The following is a 16,347-nucleotide window of genomic DNA, read 5'->3' as shown; positions in this document are numbered from 1 at the left end:
ACAGACCATTGGCCTGCTTTGGTACCGAGGTCCTCATCGGGTCAGAGATGGCCCCCAGACTCTGAGTACTGCTGCTTCATATTCCAGAGCAGGCATCTCTCCAAAGAAATGGAGGAGCCATTCCCTGTCAGCTGTACCGAGGAAAAGGTTGCATTAGACAAATTGAAACCCTTCCACATCTTGGGGTGACTCTTCTGCCTCCCCCAAGAAAAGCGTGGAGCGACAAGGAGTTGATGCTGGTACACAGGATAGTGCAGCACCATGCCCCAGTGTCCTCCTTCCACAGGCTGGAATGTGATGCAGAAGTGATGTGATGTAGATGTGTATTCCATGAACCAGCCTCCGTCCCCACTGCATCGGAGTCTCGTGTCCTGTGTTTGGTGCAGAGAATCCGAGGGAGGGTCGGGGCAGTGCCACCTAACGTATCCAGAAGAGGAGCTACAGCCTTGAGGCACGAGTGCCACCCCTCTGTGGGTACTGGTAGGCAAATTTCCCTGGCTCTGCTGTGCTGGGCACGCGCACACCTAAGTGGAATACATGTCTGCATCACATCTCAAAGAACCACAGCTACAGTAAGGAACCGTTCCTTCTGTTGTGAGGCAGACATGCTGAGAACGAAAGAGAAAATGCACAATTTATGAGGGAGGGTGCTGTGAAAAAACAATCCGTGAGCAGAGGTGAGAGGTTGGTAAGATGTGTGTCTGTAGGGGATTATTTGGCTACCACCCTTCAGAATGTGAAGCAAGCATGAGCAGATCAATTTAATTATTTTGTAATATGTACCTGATACAAATGTATATGGCATATGCTCATGTCTTGTAGTAAAAAAACATCTGAATATGTGGTAAGGAACTAGTTGGCTCTCTAGCATAACCATTCACTCCTCCTGGACCCAAGTTCCTGCACATCACCAAGGCCCTGATTCAGGAGGGTATCTTTATTCAGGACAGCATTTAATCATGTGCCTAAATGCCGATGAATCGTGGGACTTAAAAGTTATTCTGAATAGGGATGTATTTAAGCATGTGCTTAAGAGTTTTCCTGAATAGGGGCCACAATCTCGAAGTGCAGAAGTTTATGGTTCGGAGCAATTTGTTAGTTCCCTTTCTGCAGTGAAACATAGGTATTTGCTTGTGCATCCAGCAGATTTTTCTCTGAGCAGTTAGTGAGGAAGTCACCTGGGTTCCTGGAGATTTATGTGGCTACCTGTGAACCAGCTCTGTTGGTGGGTTTTTCAGGCTGCATCAGTTGATATAATAGGACTCCAAGCCCTGTGGCTCCAGCTGTGTGACAGGCTTCATGTCTTCCTCATTCTGTTTTCTTCATTCTTTCCCAGTCCTTTCACAATAATTTCTATCATGCTGTGAGTCTGTGGTGCTTACTACTCCTAAGGGCTTTCTGTGCCAAAAAAGTAAAAATTCTGTGCACAATATTAAAATTCTGCAAGTTGTATTTGTCAATATATAAATGCGGAGGCTTCAGCATGGCACTTGGGAGCAAAGGCCACTGGTTGCATGAAGTTGGGAGATCACCCTTCAGCCCCCTCACCTCCAGGACACAGACTCAGTGATAAGACTGCACCCAGCCCTGACACAGCACAAGGCCTGGACCTGCCCCAGAAACACGCTGGAGCCCCTGCCCCTCTGCGCCAGGCACACCAGGTGTGAGGCAGAAAGGCTCATCCAGGCAGGAACCATATGTGGAGGGATCCAGGTGTGTGGTGAGGATTTTATGTGGGACAGTCTAGGTGCAGGCAGCTCAGTAGGGGCTCTAGGTGTAGGGGGGATCTGGATGCACAGAGGCTCATTGATGGGGTTCCAGGTGCAGGGACAATGGGGCTCTGCAGGGGCTTCCAGATGAAGGTGGTTGGGGCTGAACTGAGGGGGTCTAGATTTGGGGGTGTCAGCTGGGGAGTCTGGATGCTGGGGAAGTGGGGCATGGTGGTATGAGTCTGGGAGCAGCTAGTTGGAAGTCTGTGGCATGGGGGCTCAGGGTGGTGCAGAGGGTGGGGCATCAGAGCAGGGGTTTGACTATAGGGAGCTCAGTGAGCGGTGGTCTGGATGCAGGGATGGGGGTCTAGAGGCAGGGGTTGAGGTTCGGTGGGGTGGGGTTCGGGTATGGAGGGCTAGGGGGGTTCTGGATTTACCAGGTGAGGCTTGGCAGGGGTGTCCGGGTATGGGAAGTCTGGATGCATGGGGGCTGGGTGGATGGGGGTGCAGCTCCCTCTATAGCTACCCCTCTCCCCACAGCTAAGGAGCGATGAGGGCAGGAAGCAGGGGAGGAGGCTGAGCTTCCTGCAGCTGGGGAAGGTTTCTGATGATGGGTCTGAGACAGCCCCAGACACTCCCTGCAGGGGAAGAGGAAGTCCTGTCTCCTGCCTCTAGCCCGGCCAGGACTAGTGGCTAATCCCAGCTCAGGGTAGGAGCCACTGGCTGGAGCGCCCCCAGCCCTGTGGTGATTTACCTCTCTGCCGGCTGCTCCGGGTGCCTGAAATGATGTACCTGCACTGCCAGGGCGTGGTGTGACTGTTCTGGCAGCTTCCCTGTCAGAAAAAGTCATTTTTCTGTGGGGAAGCAAAGAAATCTGTGGGGGACATAAATTCTGCGCGTGCGTAGTGGTCTAGAATTCCCCCAGGAGTAGTTTATGTACATAACAAGAGACATGCTCACAGCCTGAGTTTTCTTTGTGTGCAATGAATCACTGCCCCAAGCTCATTCTTAAAACTTGCCTCCAACTCCTCTCCCCTTCTTCTCTTGCTATATGTCCCCTCATTCACCTGTTCATTCTCGCTCATTAATTGCAAGCCACTGATTCATTATTTCCTCCTTGGCACCACTGTCTTTCCCTGTGAGTGAGAGAGAGAAATAGAAGGGAGAGGGAATGAGGAAACCCTCTGTACAAACTTGCAGCAGCAGGTGTAGCCACAGGAAGCAAGATCCCTGGACTGTGTCTTCTCTCCCCAGTCAGCTGCACACAAGAGGCAGCTTCCCTTCATGACAGTCACTGATCTATGAGCTTCTTAGAGGAAATGCTGGCAAGGATTAATTAGGAAGAAGTGAGTTTTGAGAGAGTTGGAGTTAGCAGGAGGAAGCCTAGTGCTTGTTCGAGGGGTAAGAAGCATATGGTGGATGGAATGGCAAGGAAATAAAGGAGAAAGGTTTGAGAGAATTCTGGAGGATGGACGACGAGTAGTTGTAAATGAAACCAAGATGTAGATAGGAGCAAAATCAGGTAGTCTCTCATGTAGATGAGCAATGAACAAAGACATAACACGGGTAATGCATAAAAATCAACTTATGTATTTTGTCAATTGTAATTTAATTTGGTCAAATATGGTAAATGTACTATAGATATCATAAAAATGAAATTTATAGTGCAGCTCACAGTAGTCCCTGTTAATCTGAGATGTAGAGAAAACCTACCAAATATTTTGGATGGATCATAAAATATTGTATAGCAAGCTCCTATTCCTAGAGAAATGACACACAAATGAAAACAAAACAAAAAAAGTAACTTACCATAGATCCAAGCAGGAGATGGTATTAACTGACAAAGACTGGTTAGCCCAAGATGTACCATATACTCATGACTACTTCTAGAGTAAGGTTTTATTGTTAAAGAAGATTAAATAAATTCACTATAGGCCAGTGGTCCCCAAACTCTGAGGAATGCCCCCACAGGGGGCACAGAGGAACATTTGTGGGGCTTGCAGTGGAGCCCAGCCCAGCCCCCTTAGGAGGGAGGGAAGGAGTATCATGCTTCCAGACCCTTTTAGCCCCCAGGCCCAGCTCTGCCCACAGTCCCATTCCACCTCCAGGCCTAGCTCCACCCCCAGCTCCACTCTGCCCCCATCCCCAGCTCTGCCTTCAGCTCAAGCTCAACTGCTGAGGAAGCCTTGGTTGTGCAGTAATGGAGGGGAGGCATGGGTTGCCAACCCTCCCAGTTTTGCCAAGAGTCTCCCAGAATCGGGCCTTGTTTCCTGGAGGCTCTGGAAGCCAAACCGGGAGATTTTAGGCCTCTAAAAATCTGGCAGCGCAGCAGGGCTAAGTAAGGCTCCCTGCCTGCCCTGGCCCCGTGCTGCTCCCGGAAGCGCCTGGCACATCCCTGCGGCCCTTGGGGGAGGTCAAGGGGTCTCTGTGAGCTGTCCCTGCCCCGAGCGCCGACTCCGCAGCTCCCATTGGCCGGGAACTGCAGGCAGAGGGTGGTGCCTGCAGGCAGAGGTGGTACACAGAGGCACCCCACTCACCAAGGGCCACAGGGATGCGCCAGATGTTTCTGGGAGCAGTGCAGAGCCAGGGCAGGCTGGGAGCCTGACTTAGTCCCTCTGCATTGCTGACCAGAAGCCACCCGAGGTAGGTGCTGCCCGGCTAGAGCCCAAAGCCCTCACCCCCTCCTGCACCCCAATCCCCAGCCCTGCGCCCACTCCTGCACCCAAACTCCCTCCCACAGCCCATACCCCAGACTCCCTCCCAGAGCCGCCTCCTGCACCCAAACTGCCTCCCAGAGCTTGCACCCCACACCACCTCTCACATCCCAGCCTACAGTCCCCTCCTGCACCCAGAGTCCCTCCCAGAGTCTGCACCCCAAACGCTGGCCCCAGGTTCATCCCGGAGCCTCCTCCCAAACTCTGAATCCCTTGGCCCCAGCCTGGTGAAAGTGAGAGCTGGGGGGAGGGGGGCAACAAGTGATAGAGGGAGGGGGAATGGAGTGATTGGGGCCTCGGAGAAGGGGCGGGGGCAGGGGCAGGGCAAGGGTGTTTGGGTTTGTGTAATTAGACAGTTGGCAACCCTAGGACAGATTCTGTTAATGATAAGGGGGGGGTGGGACTGGAAAAGTTTGTGTGCCACTGCTTTAGGCAATGTTTTATACATCTACAATTAAGGGAATTTGTATTCAAGATCAACTTGAACACCTTCTGGTTCAAAAGAACCCCAAACGCTTGTGCTAACACTTTTCATGACATGTTATGTGAGGCCTTGGCAAAGCAATGTCATGTAACTAGTCAAGCCTAGAACAAAGATTTGTTATTTATAGCAAGGAAGCAGACTAGCAATTTGCAGAACATTATATGTAATGATAGATCTGTGAAAATGCAGTATTGTGCCAGCTCAGTGTGTATGTATAGCTTGCCTGCTGTTGCAAATATCATTTGGCCAGGGATCTTCCGATAATCCTGGACTAGGAGCCGTGTGTGGCAGGAGCTATAGCACCAGTGGGGACCTGTTCTTTGATTGGAGCCTGTAGGTGCTACCACAATATAAATAACGTCTCCCCACAATTTGAAGTCTCCTGAAACCTGTGTATCAAACAGTAGAATCTGTAAAATTCTTGAAGCTATATCTTATTAAACCAGTTGACTGTACTTAATTTGAGAGAGAATAGATTGACCTCTTTAAGATGCCTGTAGTTTGGAGGGGGAGGGGAATAAAAATAGCAAAAAAACCTAGTTTTCAAAAGTTCAATATTTTTTCTTCATTTTAATCCATTTGAATAACTGGCAATTAACTTTTGGGGCTTCCTCATCTGGATCCCACACAGCTGGAGGCCACTGTGAATTTAGCCTTTAATTCCTTCAAAAGTTACCGTTATTTTTATAACCCAGTAATCGTTTTGATTTGTATTCAAATAGCACCCACAAGTGCTTGATGCAATCCACAAGAAAGATTTGATCCCTGCTCCAAAGAGATTATAATCTAAAACAAGCAACATTCAAAAGGTGCAGGAGAGGAATTACAATATGATTGTAATTTAATGATCATTTTTAATTTTTATCCCCAAATATCCCTTTCTCTGTTATTAGCTGGCTAATACCTTGGGTCTTGAGAGCAAATTTAAAGAGGGAGGTAAGTGGTCTTATGGATCAGCTCCTTAAATTGCCCTAAATAAAAAGATTTTTTCATGCACCTCTTATCAGTTTTTAAATACACATTGATCCAGTCAGAGCAAGGATGGTCTCATGATTAAGGCTTTGAACATAAACTCAGATCTGAATTTTATTCCGAGTTCTGCTATACTGTGTGACAATGAGCAAGTCACTTACTTTTTCTTCTTCTGTTTCCCCACATGGAAAATAGGAATAGTACTTTTCCTCCCAGGACAGTGGGAGCCTAAGTTCATTAACGTTACTATAGCTGAGTGCCATAGTGTAAGCTTCTTAGTTTTCTCCCATCTGGGTATAGCCACATGTTGCCTTTTGTGTTGTACTTAGACTGCAGGCTCTTTTGGGCATAGACTTCCATTTTGTTAAGAGTTTGTACAGTGTCTAGCATAATGGGGGCCTGGTTCATGACTGCGGCTCCTAGGCACTACAGCAAAAGTAGTAAATAATTAGACATACATTTGAATACTAGTTTGACACAATACTGGGTTAATGGATAATTATTTCACTCTTCATATTGCCTTTCTGACACAGTAATCAAGTTGGATTCATAAGGATTAAATATTGCATATTTTGGTAGTACTTAGTCCTTGAGTAAGACAAAGCTATGAATATGGTATTTCAAGATATATAAAATAAGCTTTTCAGGGGTCTTCATTGTGGTACTGCATCTAGGTATTTTTATCAGTACTACATAAGACACAAAATATACACTTAGGTCAGACACAGTGTTAAAGCATGCCATTGTTGATCTGCTCAACCCTTGCTAATGTGCTCATTCAACTTCTCCTGTTTCTTTTTGTGGGAAGTATAGTGCATCCCCTACCAGGTGATTTTTTCCCTACATGCACGTCTTTTCCTTTATTAACTAGCAGAGAAAAAGCTAACATGCATGATTGACCATAATAGCATCATATGAAAGCATTATCTGCTTTAATTACATTGTGTTTATTACCAAATAAAAGCCTCTCTGTGAAGACTCTATGAAGGTTTTGTATGAAACATATTCTTTAAAAATGCCTAATGTTTATTGTAAACTCGCAATAGCTGAAATGGATTAAAAATGCATCTTGATTTATCCATCTTTTTAAATTTGTTTTAAATAGTTCAAATATATTGCAAGGACTTGGTTCTATTCTGTAGCTCATATCTGCAGTAAATGAAAAAGCCAGAGTCTTGTAATAGCCTGATGAAAACAGTTCTTAGTTACTCTCTCTCACTCTAATGTAGCACTAGATGAGTTTGTTTGGGTTTAAGTCACAGACAGAAAACTTGCATCTCAAATATGACCAGTTTTTCAAATAATTAAATTGTAGCAGCAGTAGCTAGAATTAGACTGGTGCACCTGCGTATTTATTTAGAGTGGGTGTCAGTCAATCAGCTTGCACACTCTCCATAGAGAGTGCTAATGGGATTGACCAGGATCTGTAGGACGAGCTTTTCCTTTTCTCTGTGGAATAAGCTAGGGATTTACTGAATCACTAGAACAACAATTCATTAATTGGCCTAACTGAGCCTGGATGCTTGCCATGTTGCTTTTGTGATCTAGATACTTAACCTGGCTTGCACTTGCGGGGTGCAGACTCTTGCTCTAGAGGCAAACGATTAAGATATTTCAGAATCTAAGAATTTATTGAAGTGCAGAAAATCTCTGGACTCTTAATAGAAATACACAGTTTTTGGGTGAGGAGTAGTGCATGTACACAGCACTGTACTACAGTAGATAGAGAATGGGACTGAGGGTCAGCAGCCCTGTTTTCTGTTCCTTGCTGTGTCACACACTTTAGATCACAGTGGGCCTATATGTTCCTCAACTCCTGATCTGTAAAATGGTGGTGATACCCACATTAATAGAGTGCTTTGTGGATCTGTGGTATTTAAATCTCTGTTCAGGATGGGATTTTCCAAAGTGCTCTGTGCTGGTTTAGATTTTCTCTCAAGCTAATGGTGAAACTCTCATTGATTCAAGTCAGAGCAGAGTTAGGCCAATATCAAGTGTATTTGAAAATCCCATCCTTGCTTTGTAAATGACACGATCATTGCTATGAAGAGGCACTGCAATTACTAGATAACTAATACTGTTGTGTAATTGAACACAGTAATTTTTTTCCATTTTAATTTTCTGGGTATTAAGGGATATGAAATTGCTTATCTGTAGGACTGTCAGTTGTAGTTCTAAATTGTCATACTGTCGTCAAATTTAGTCTCGCGTCTAGTACCTGTTTTTTAAGAGATGTAAGGGCTTGTGTACACAACAGAACAGCATGTGCTACAGGATGTGGTTTCTAAAGCAGAGTAATGCGTAGTGCACTAGTTGGTCTATGTAGACCCTGCTAGTGAGCACTAACAGTTCTCTAGTGTGCTTTCATGTACTTCTAGTGCACACCAGCAGGTTCTATGTGGACGAGTTAGTTCGGAACATATTAGTGTGCTTTAGAAATCACACCCTTTTAGTGTGCTTTGCCACACTGTGTAGACCAGTCCTGTTACTATCCAGTAGCTGCTTGTTTGGGCTGAGCCTTTCACATGCACTTGATGAATTTGTGCATGAAAATGTGGGTACGTGTGTGCTTTCTTAATATGCAGACCACTCTCAGAATTTGTCACTATTTCCCCATAATATTTTCTTGATAGTGCTATGCTAAATTTGTTCTCACACAGAGGTGAAAGTAAGCCGGTACGGCATACCGGTACGAGCCGGTGCGCCGTACCGGGACCGGCTTTCCCAGACGGCAATTTAAATCCCTGGGGTGGTGGCGGCGGGGCTGCAGCGGGGATTTAAAGGGCCCCGGAGCTCCAGCCCCCGCTACCGCCCCGGCCCTTTAAATCACAGCTGCTGCTACCCCGGTGCTCAGGCAGCAGGGCTCAGGCAGGGATTTAAAGGGCCCTGGAGCTCCAGCCCCTGCTACTGCCCCGGGGCCCTTTAAGTCCCCGCCTGAGCCCTGCTGATGAAGCCCTAGGATAGTGGCGGTGGGGATTTAACGGGTCCCAGAGCTCCAGCCAGCGCTACCGCTCTGGCCCTTTAAATCCCCGCCTGAGCCCTGTTGCCCGAGCCCTGGGGTAGGGTGGAGGGGCTCTGGCAGGGATTTAAAGGGCCCCGGAGCTCCAGCCACCACTACTGCCCCTGGCCTTTAAATCCCTGCTGGAGCCCTGCTCCCGAAGCCCTGGGGTAGCGGTGGTGGGGCTCCAGAGTGGATTTAAAGGGCCGGGGAGGTAGTGGCGGCTGGAGCCCCAGGGTCCTTTAAATCGCCGTTGGAGCGCAGCCGCCGCTACCCCAGGGCTCAGGCGGAGATTTAAAGGGCTCGGGCAGCCGCTACCACAGCGGAGCCCCAGGCCCTTTAAAGCTCTGCCAGAGCCCTGGGATAGCGGTGGCAGCCGGGAGCCCCCAGCTCCTCAGTGATTTAAAGGGCCCGGGGCTCCGCTGCGGTAGCGGCAGCTGGAGCCCTGGGCCCTTTAAATCCCCCCCGAGCCCTGGGGTTCCCAGCTGCCTCTGCAGCTGGTCGCTCGGGGGTGATTTAAAGGGCCCCAGGCTCCCAGCTGCCACTACTGCAGCTGGAGCCCTGGCCCTTGAAATCAAGATTTAAAGGGCCTGGGGATTTAAGGCCCCGCTTCTCCTGGTTAAGGCCACACCCCTTGCTCAGGACTCCGGCGTACCGGTAAGTCCTCTAACTTACTTTTACCCCTGTTCTTATACAATTTTGAAAGGTAATTGATGCTCTCAGTATACTTAATTAACAGAATTCTAGAAATAATATTATGTGCCCAAAAATGCCTGTTGGAAGTCAAACCAGTTGGTGTGCTTAATGATCCTTTTCCAGGTGACATCAACATGTACCCTGTGCTACACAAATCCCTTGTTATCTTCTTAAGTGTGACACAAGTAGGGATGGAGGATTGAAGCTGAGGCTTCTTGCCTCCTTCGTGTAGTTATTTTATTTTTATTGCCATTTTAAAATGGATACAAAGTTTATTTTTCAAGTTTTAAGAGTCAATATTCAAATCAAAATTTATTTTTAGTTAGCAAATAGTTGTGACTTCAGGCAGTGGGATGGTATTTGAAAGCTATTTCAATAAGGTTTCACAAACTTTCACATGCGTTGAGGGAGTCTGCTCACCACTATTCAGAGTTACTCAGAGCTAAGGGCCCATCTGTTTCTTGTGCAGCTCCCATTGCTACATTTTTCAGAGACATAAACCATTTAAAATCAGTTAAACTGACTGACTAAATTACCTTGTGATAAATCATAACGCGTTCCTCAGGTAGTTTAGAGGGTAATACAACATTTTAGAATTTACCTTTGTGTACTTGTGTGTTAAAATTTTTCTGATAAGTTTAGATTAAGAAAACTCCAGTCCTTTTCTTTTTCAGACTAGATTAATTCATCTCGCTCTAACCATTTTGGCACATTTTAAAATATGTATATATTCTGAGCGGCAGATTGACAGCTCAAACCATCCAAGCCAATTTCTAACTTTACACAGAGATGTTCCCAGCTGGTTCCCTGGGACTGAGGAACATCAGGCGGCTTTTGTCTTGTCTAATAACTGGGGAGAAAGTGAGGCTAAATGACAGCAGCTGTGACCCTGCAACACCAGATGTGCCTCTGGGACTGAACTCAGGGCCCTTTTCTTTAGGAAGGGGATGGGAATTACAAAGGAACCCAACATGAACTGGGTTAATCCCACTGTGGCACTCTGTATGTGGTGGGGGTGGGGTGCAATTGTAGAGTAGGGAATCCACCCCTGAGCTTTTGAGAAAGGAACAAAGAAATCTCTGCTGTGCAGTGTCTGACTTTCACTTGGGGCCCTGAAGATCTATAGAGAAGCTTTTGACTTTAGACTTTTCCTAACCTGATTGAAGAAAGCGCTCTAATTCGTAATTTCTTTTTATTCAGTAGGATTATTGAGTTTGTACTTTGTCAAAAGAGAGAGTTTATACAATATTCTGACTCTAAATAAGGCTTTTTCCCCTTAACAATGTGCTCGGGTCGGCTTCTGCTGTGAATACCTTGTCTGTTGGCTGATATTTGATAAGGTAATTGTCTTGCAAAGAAAGTTGACATAAGGATTATTTGAGCTGTGGTACAGAGCTATGAAAATGATGATCTCCCCCAATTTAAGGTATGGTAGATTTATCTTGAATTACATGTAGCACTCAGTGATTTTTGTGGTGTTTGCTGGGAGGAGGAGATTGCTTCTGTCCTGTTCAGTAGTTTTTATTTTTAAGACAAAATATGTTTTCCCTGATGGTAGCCTTGTAAAGAACTGAAAGCATTGTATCCTGTTGGTTTGGTAAGCTCCCTTTCCTTTTGTATAAATGATTTCTGTAATAAATGTGCTTTTGTCATTTTGCTCAGGTTTCCCTGGTACATGGTTCACCAGATGTATTTTTGAAATTTTTGTTTTGTGAATATTTATAACTTTATGACTTTCCTAGCATACTTCTCAGTTTATATTTCAGGGAAAATACAATCCAAAATATTGTTTCTCCTGTGTAGAAAGTGTACTTTAAACAATATTTATAGATCTTTACTAAAAATTTGAAGTTATTATGTCCATGTATGTTTAATATTTAGTTTCAACAGTTCTCAGTAATTTTCATATTTTTAGGATTTATCAAGAACTGTACCTGCCGGCTACTGTAACCTGTTTGTGTGCTAGTGTGTCATGTACACATCTTTATAGGTCTGTTTTCCTTGTAACTGATAATGGTGTTGGAGTAATTTCACTTGTATATCATCAGTGAATATTGATGCAGGTAGGACCTGGGGAGTTGAGGAGTGCCTGTGTTTAAAACATATGTTATGTTGGTACAGTTGAGAACACTGAAATGGTTATCCTCCAGTATTCTGAGAGAAATGGACAAGTTTTAAGGACCAGGTTTTATTCTTTTTAATGTCTGACAGGCATGTGTTTGTATTCATACACATTCAAAGCCGTGTTGTATACATCAGTAGAGTGACTGCATACTTAGTGTTCATCCAATGGGCATTATAGGTCCCACTTTTCTGGATGAAGGCTACACATCAGTTATCAGCAAAGTTGGTTATTGCTGAAACTTTTTAAATTCTCTCTGTTTTCCGGCTTTAATTTTTTGGTTCCCTCTGACGACGGGATGGAGACAGAAAATACCTCAACTTTTAGAAAGCAGTTGGTTCTGTTTGGTGTAACCTAATCCATGTCTAGGACTCTACCAAATTCATGGTCCATTTTGGTAAATTTCATGGACATAGGATTTTAAAAATCTTAAATTTCATGTTTTCGGATATTTAAATGTGAAATTTGATGATGTTGTAACTGTGGGGGTCCCAACCCAAAAGGGGCTCGATGTGGTTATAGGGTGATCAGTCTTGCCACCCTTGCTTCTGGGGTGCTGCTGGTGGTGACACTGCCTTCAGAGCTGGGTGACTGGAGAGCAGCAGCTGCTGTCCAGGAGCCCAGCTCTGAAGGCAGCACAGAAGTAAGGATGGTAATACCGCAAAACCCTCTCCCCCGTCCCCCAGTGATAGCCAGATTTCACGAGGCAGACCAAATTTCATGCTCCATGATACATTTTTCATGCCCATGAATTTGATAGGGCCATATCCAAGTTCATGTACCTTTTTCTTTTTTTGGAAGAGTGTAAGCTTTTTGGTAGGACCTAGGCTTTCTTTGTGTTTACATAGTGTCTCTCATACTGTGGTTACTAGTAGAAACAAATAATAATGTGTCTGAAATGTATTTCATGGCAAAAGTTATGAGAAAATGCTTTTGACATTCTGTCCCAGCTTCAGTTCATACTTTTTGCTGTAGCTGCATATTTCTCTAGTATAGTACCATGAGGTTTGCTTTGTTAGTACTATGTATGGAACTGCAAAGTTCTCCCCCTCATCTCCAATATGCAGTGGAAAAATATGAAAGGGGAGATAGTCCACCTTCAAGAAGCAGGGACTGTTCTGAAGAGAAATTTTGGTTTAAAAATTATTGTTCCACAGTGTCTGTCCTGAGCATGAGCCAAAGAGCAGATTTAAGCTATTTGATAGAAGTAATTTATGATAACTTTGCTGCAAGCTTTATATGAAGCTTTTTCCTTCTGTTTTTCAGAAGTTGTGCAAATCTTAGTCCCCAAAAGTTCTCTTAACAGTCCATAAATATTTCTAGAGAAATAGAATTGTTCTACATTTCTCTTATAGACTGGGATACATTATGCAAAAGGAAATGTCATGGTTCGCAGAGACACAATGTATGGAAATATGGCTGAAAACGCAATGATTTGTGTGTCAACTATCCAGTTTATAGCAGAATCAAGATTAGTGCTGAAAACTGATGTAATTTGATGCAGTGTTGAAAGAGTAAACATTAGAAAAAAACAGAGCAGGTAGTAAGATCTTAAACACTTATGAAAAAGTACTGCACATCCATTTTGCTGAAGCTTCTTCTGTTAAGCCTTGATGCAATAAACATTTCTGGCATCACAGAATGAATGGTCTGATTCAAAGCACATTGTCTCTTCTGGTTTCCTTTAACGCTACAGATCTTTTGTGCTGCTGTGGAACTGTCGTGCTCTGGTAGACAACAAATACCCTCTGCAAAGTTAACCCTAGCACAGGTACTAATCAAACACACACGCGCTCATTATGGGTCTAACTTTAATCTATAGAAGCTTCCAAGTTTTGTAACAGCTTTTTATTCTTTTTTGGTTTCATGCTGTTGTGTCCAGGTATTACAGCACATATGGTATATAAGGTCATGCATTGTTCCTATATCCTGCCCAATGGCTAGACACAAGTGTAATTCCTTTATTTAAAAAAAAAAATCCTAAGAAGATTCCATTCTGATAAAGGATAGGTGTATTAAAACACACTGAGAAGACTTACTCTTTTCTTTGTTGCTTTAGGAGACATCACTCAAAAAGGATATGAAAAGAAAAGGGCAAAGCTACTTGCACGTTACATACCACTAATTCAAGGTAAGAGATTTAAACTATCTGAAAGTATCAGGGAAGCCTTTTGTACTAAATGATTGTAAAAAGTGATCTGTATATCCACTAAATCCTTAATGAGCAGAAGGACCATTGCCCTGAGTTAGTGACATTACTAACTTTACAGAAAACTCAGGGTTTCTTTGTAGTAAATAGAATTTCAGCCCCCATTGGAATATCTGAGTGGACACATTGTGGTAGGCATCAGACCTGAATGTTAGCAAGAAGGTTCAAAAATTAAGCCTCTATCTTCTAGCTAGCTATCTACAGCAAACAAAGTATAACTATGCAGAGTTCTACAATGAAATATTATCAGTTGTGACCGGGAGAACTGCATGGTGCCTTGCCTGCCTGGACCGGGAGAACCGCATGGTGACTTGCCTGCCTGGTGTGAAGGTTGCGGATATCTCAAGACATCTAGATAGACTTATGTGTAGTGCTGGGGAGGAGCCGGTGGTTGTGGTACATGTAGGTACCAGTGACACAGGGAAGGATAGGACAGAGGTCCTAGAGGCCAAATTTAGGCTGCTAGGTAAGAGATTGAAGTCCAGGACCTCCATGGTCGCATTTTCTGGAATGCTTCCAGTTCCACGCACAGGGCCAGTTAGACAGGTGGAACTGCAGGGTCTCAATGCATGGATGAGACGATGGTGTAGGGAGGAGGGGTTTAGATGTATTAGGAAATGGGGACAGTTTGGGGAAAGGGGGAGCCTATACAGGAAGGACGGGCTCCACCTAACCCAAAACGGAACCAGATTGCTGGTGCGTAAAATTAAAAAGTTGTTGAGCAGTTTTTAAACTAAGAGCTGGTGGAAAGCTGACAGGTGCGGAGGAGCATGTGGTTCCTTGGGGAGGATCTATAAATGGAGATTCCCTATGTCCTAATAAGGAGGAGAGGATGGAAGATGATAAAATACAGGTAGAATCTGATGAGAAATAGTCAAAAGAAAAAAAAATCCCATTCAATTACATCATGTAATGGCAAATAGCTATAAAGTGACAAGTTTTTAAAGTGCATAAATACCAGTGCTAGAAGTCTAAATAATAAGATGGTGAAGTAGAGTGCCCCGTATTAAATGAGGATATTGGTATAATAGGCATTACAGGAACTTGGTGGAATGAGGATAATCAATGGGTCACAGTAATACAAAATATATCGGAAGAACAGAACAGGTCGTGCTGGTGGGGGAGTGGCACTATATCTGAAAGAAGGCATAGAATCAAATGAAGTAAAAATCTTAAATGAACAAAACTGTATCATACAGTCTCTCTGGATAATAATTCCATGCTTGAATAATTAGAATATAGCAGTAGGGGTATATTACAGACCATCTGACCAGGATGGTGATAGTGACTGGGAAATTCTCAGGGAGATTAGAGAACCTATTAAAATAAAAAACTCAGTAATAATGGGGGATTTCAACTATCCCCCAACTGACTGGGTACATGTCATCTCAGGATGGAATGCAGAGATAGTTTCTTGTCACCTTAAACGACTGCTTCTTGGAGCAGCTAGTCCTGAAGCCCACAAGAGGAGAGGCAGTTCTTGATTTAGTCCTAAGTGGAGCACAGGATCAGGTCCAAGAGGTGAATATAGCTGGACAGCTTGGTAATAGTGACCATAATATAATTAAATTTAAACATCCCTGTGGTGGCTCAACACTGTAGCATTTAATTTCAGAAAGGGGAACTGCACAAAAATGAGGAGGTTAGTTAAATAGAAATTAAAGGGTACAGCGCCAAAAGTGAAATCCCTGCAAGCCACACGGAAACTTTTTAAAGACATCATAATAGAGGCTCAACTTAAATGTATACCCCAAATTAAAAAACATAGAGAACCAAAAAAGAGCCACCCAGGCTAAACAACTAAGTAAAAGAAGCAGTGAGATGCAAAAAGGCATCCTTTAAAACATGGAAGTTAAATCCTAATGAGTCGAATAGAAAGGAGCATAAACTCTGGCATATCAAGTATAAAAATATAATTAGGAAAGCCAAAAAAGAATTTGAAGTACAGTTAGCCAAAGACTCGAAGTATCAGCAAAAAAATTAAGTACATCAGAAGCTGGAAGCCTGCTAAACAACCAGTGGGCCACTGGATGATCGAGATGCTGAAGGAGCACGTAAGGAAGATAAGGCCATTGCGGAGAAACTAAATGAACTCTTTGCATCGGTCTTTATGGTTGAGGATGTGAAGGAGATGCCCAAACCTGAGCCATTCTTTTTAGGTGACAGATCTGAGGAATTGTCCCAGATTGAGGTGTCATTAGAGGAGGTTTTGGTACAATTGATAAACTAAACAGTAATAAGTCACCAGGAGCAGATGGTATTCACCCAAGAGTTCTGAAGGAACTCAAATGTGAAATTGCAGGACTACTAACTGTAGTCTGTAACCTATCATTTAAATCTGCTTCTGTATCAAATGACTGGAGGATAGCTAATGTAACACCATTTTTTTAGAGGAGCTCCAGAGGTGACCCCGGCAATTAAAGGCCGGTAAGCCTGACTTCAA

At 44.2% G+C, this 16,347-nt stretch overlaps 1 protein-coding gene across 9 annotated transcripts in view; it reads left to right on the top strand.

Annotated features, from left to right (window-relative positions):
• Positions 1 to 16,347, top strand: part of DIP2A (disco interacting protein 2 homolog A) — a 237,154-nt gene that overhangs the window by 76,580 nt on the left and 144,227 nt on the right. For all 9 annotated transcript variants that reach the window (XR_005227324.2, XR_005227325.2, XM_037912377.2 and 6 more), the window contains exon 2: positions 13,755 to 13,826. Coding sequence is in view for 7 of the 9 variants with exons in the window: in XM_037912377.2 (XP_037768305.1) it covers positions 13,755 to 13,826 (72 nt within the window). In the remaining 2 variants the exon portion in view is untranslated. The remainder of the gene's footprint in view (positions 1 to 13,754; positions 13,827 to 16,347) is intronic.

The sequence above is a fragment of the Chelonia mydas genome, chromosome 11, assembly GCF_015237465.2.
Source record: "Chelonia mydas isolate rCheMyd1 chromosome 11, rCheMyd1.pri.v2, whole genome shotgun sequence".
NCBI classification, from domain to species: Eukaryota; Metazoa; Chordata; order Testudines; family Cheloniidae; genus Chelonia; species Chelonia mydas.
The sequence above is the reverse complement of the archived record's forward strand: the minus strand, read 5'-3'. Positions and strand labels throughout refer to the sequence as shown.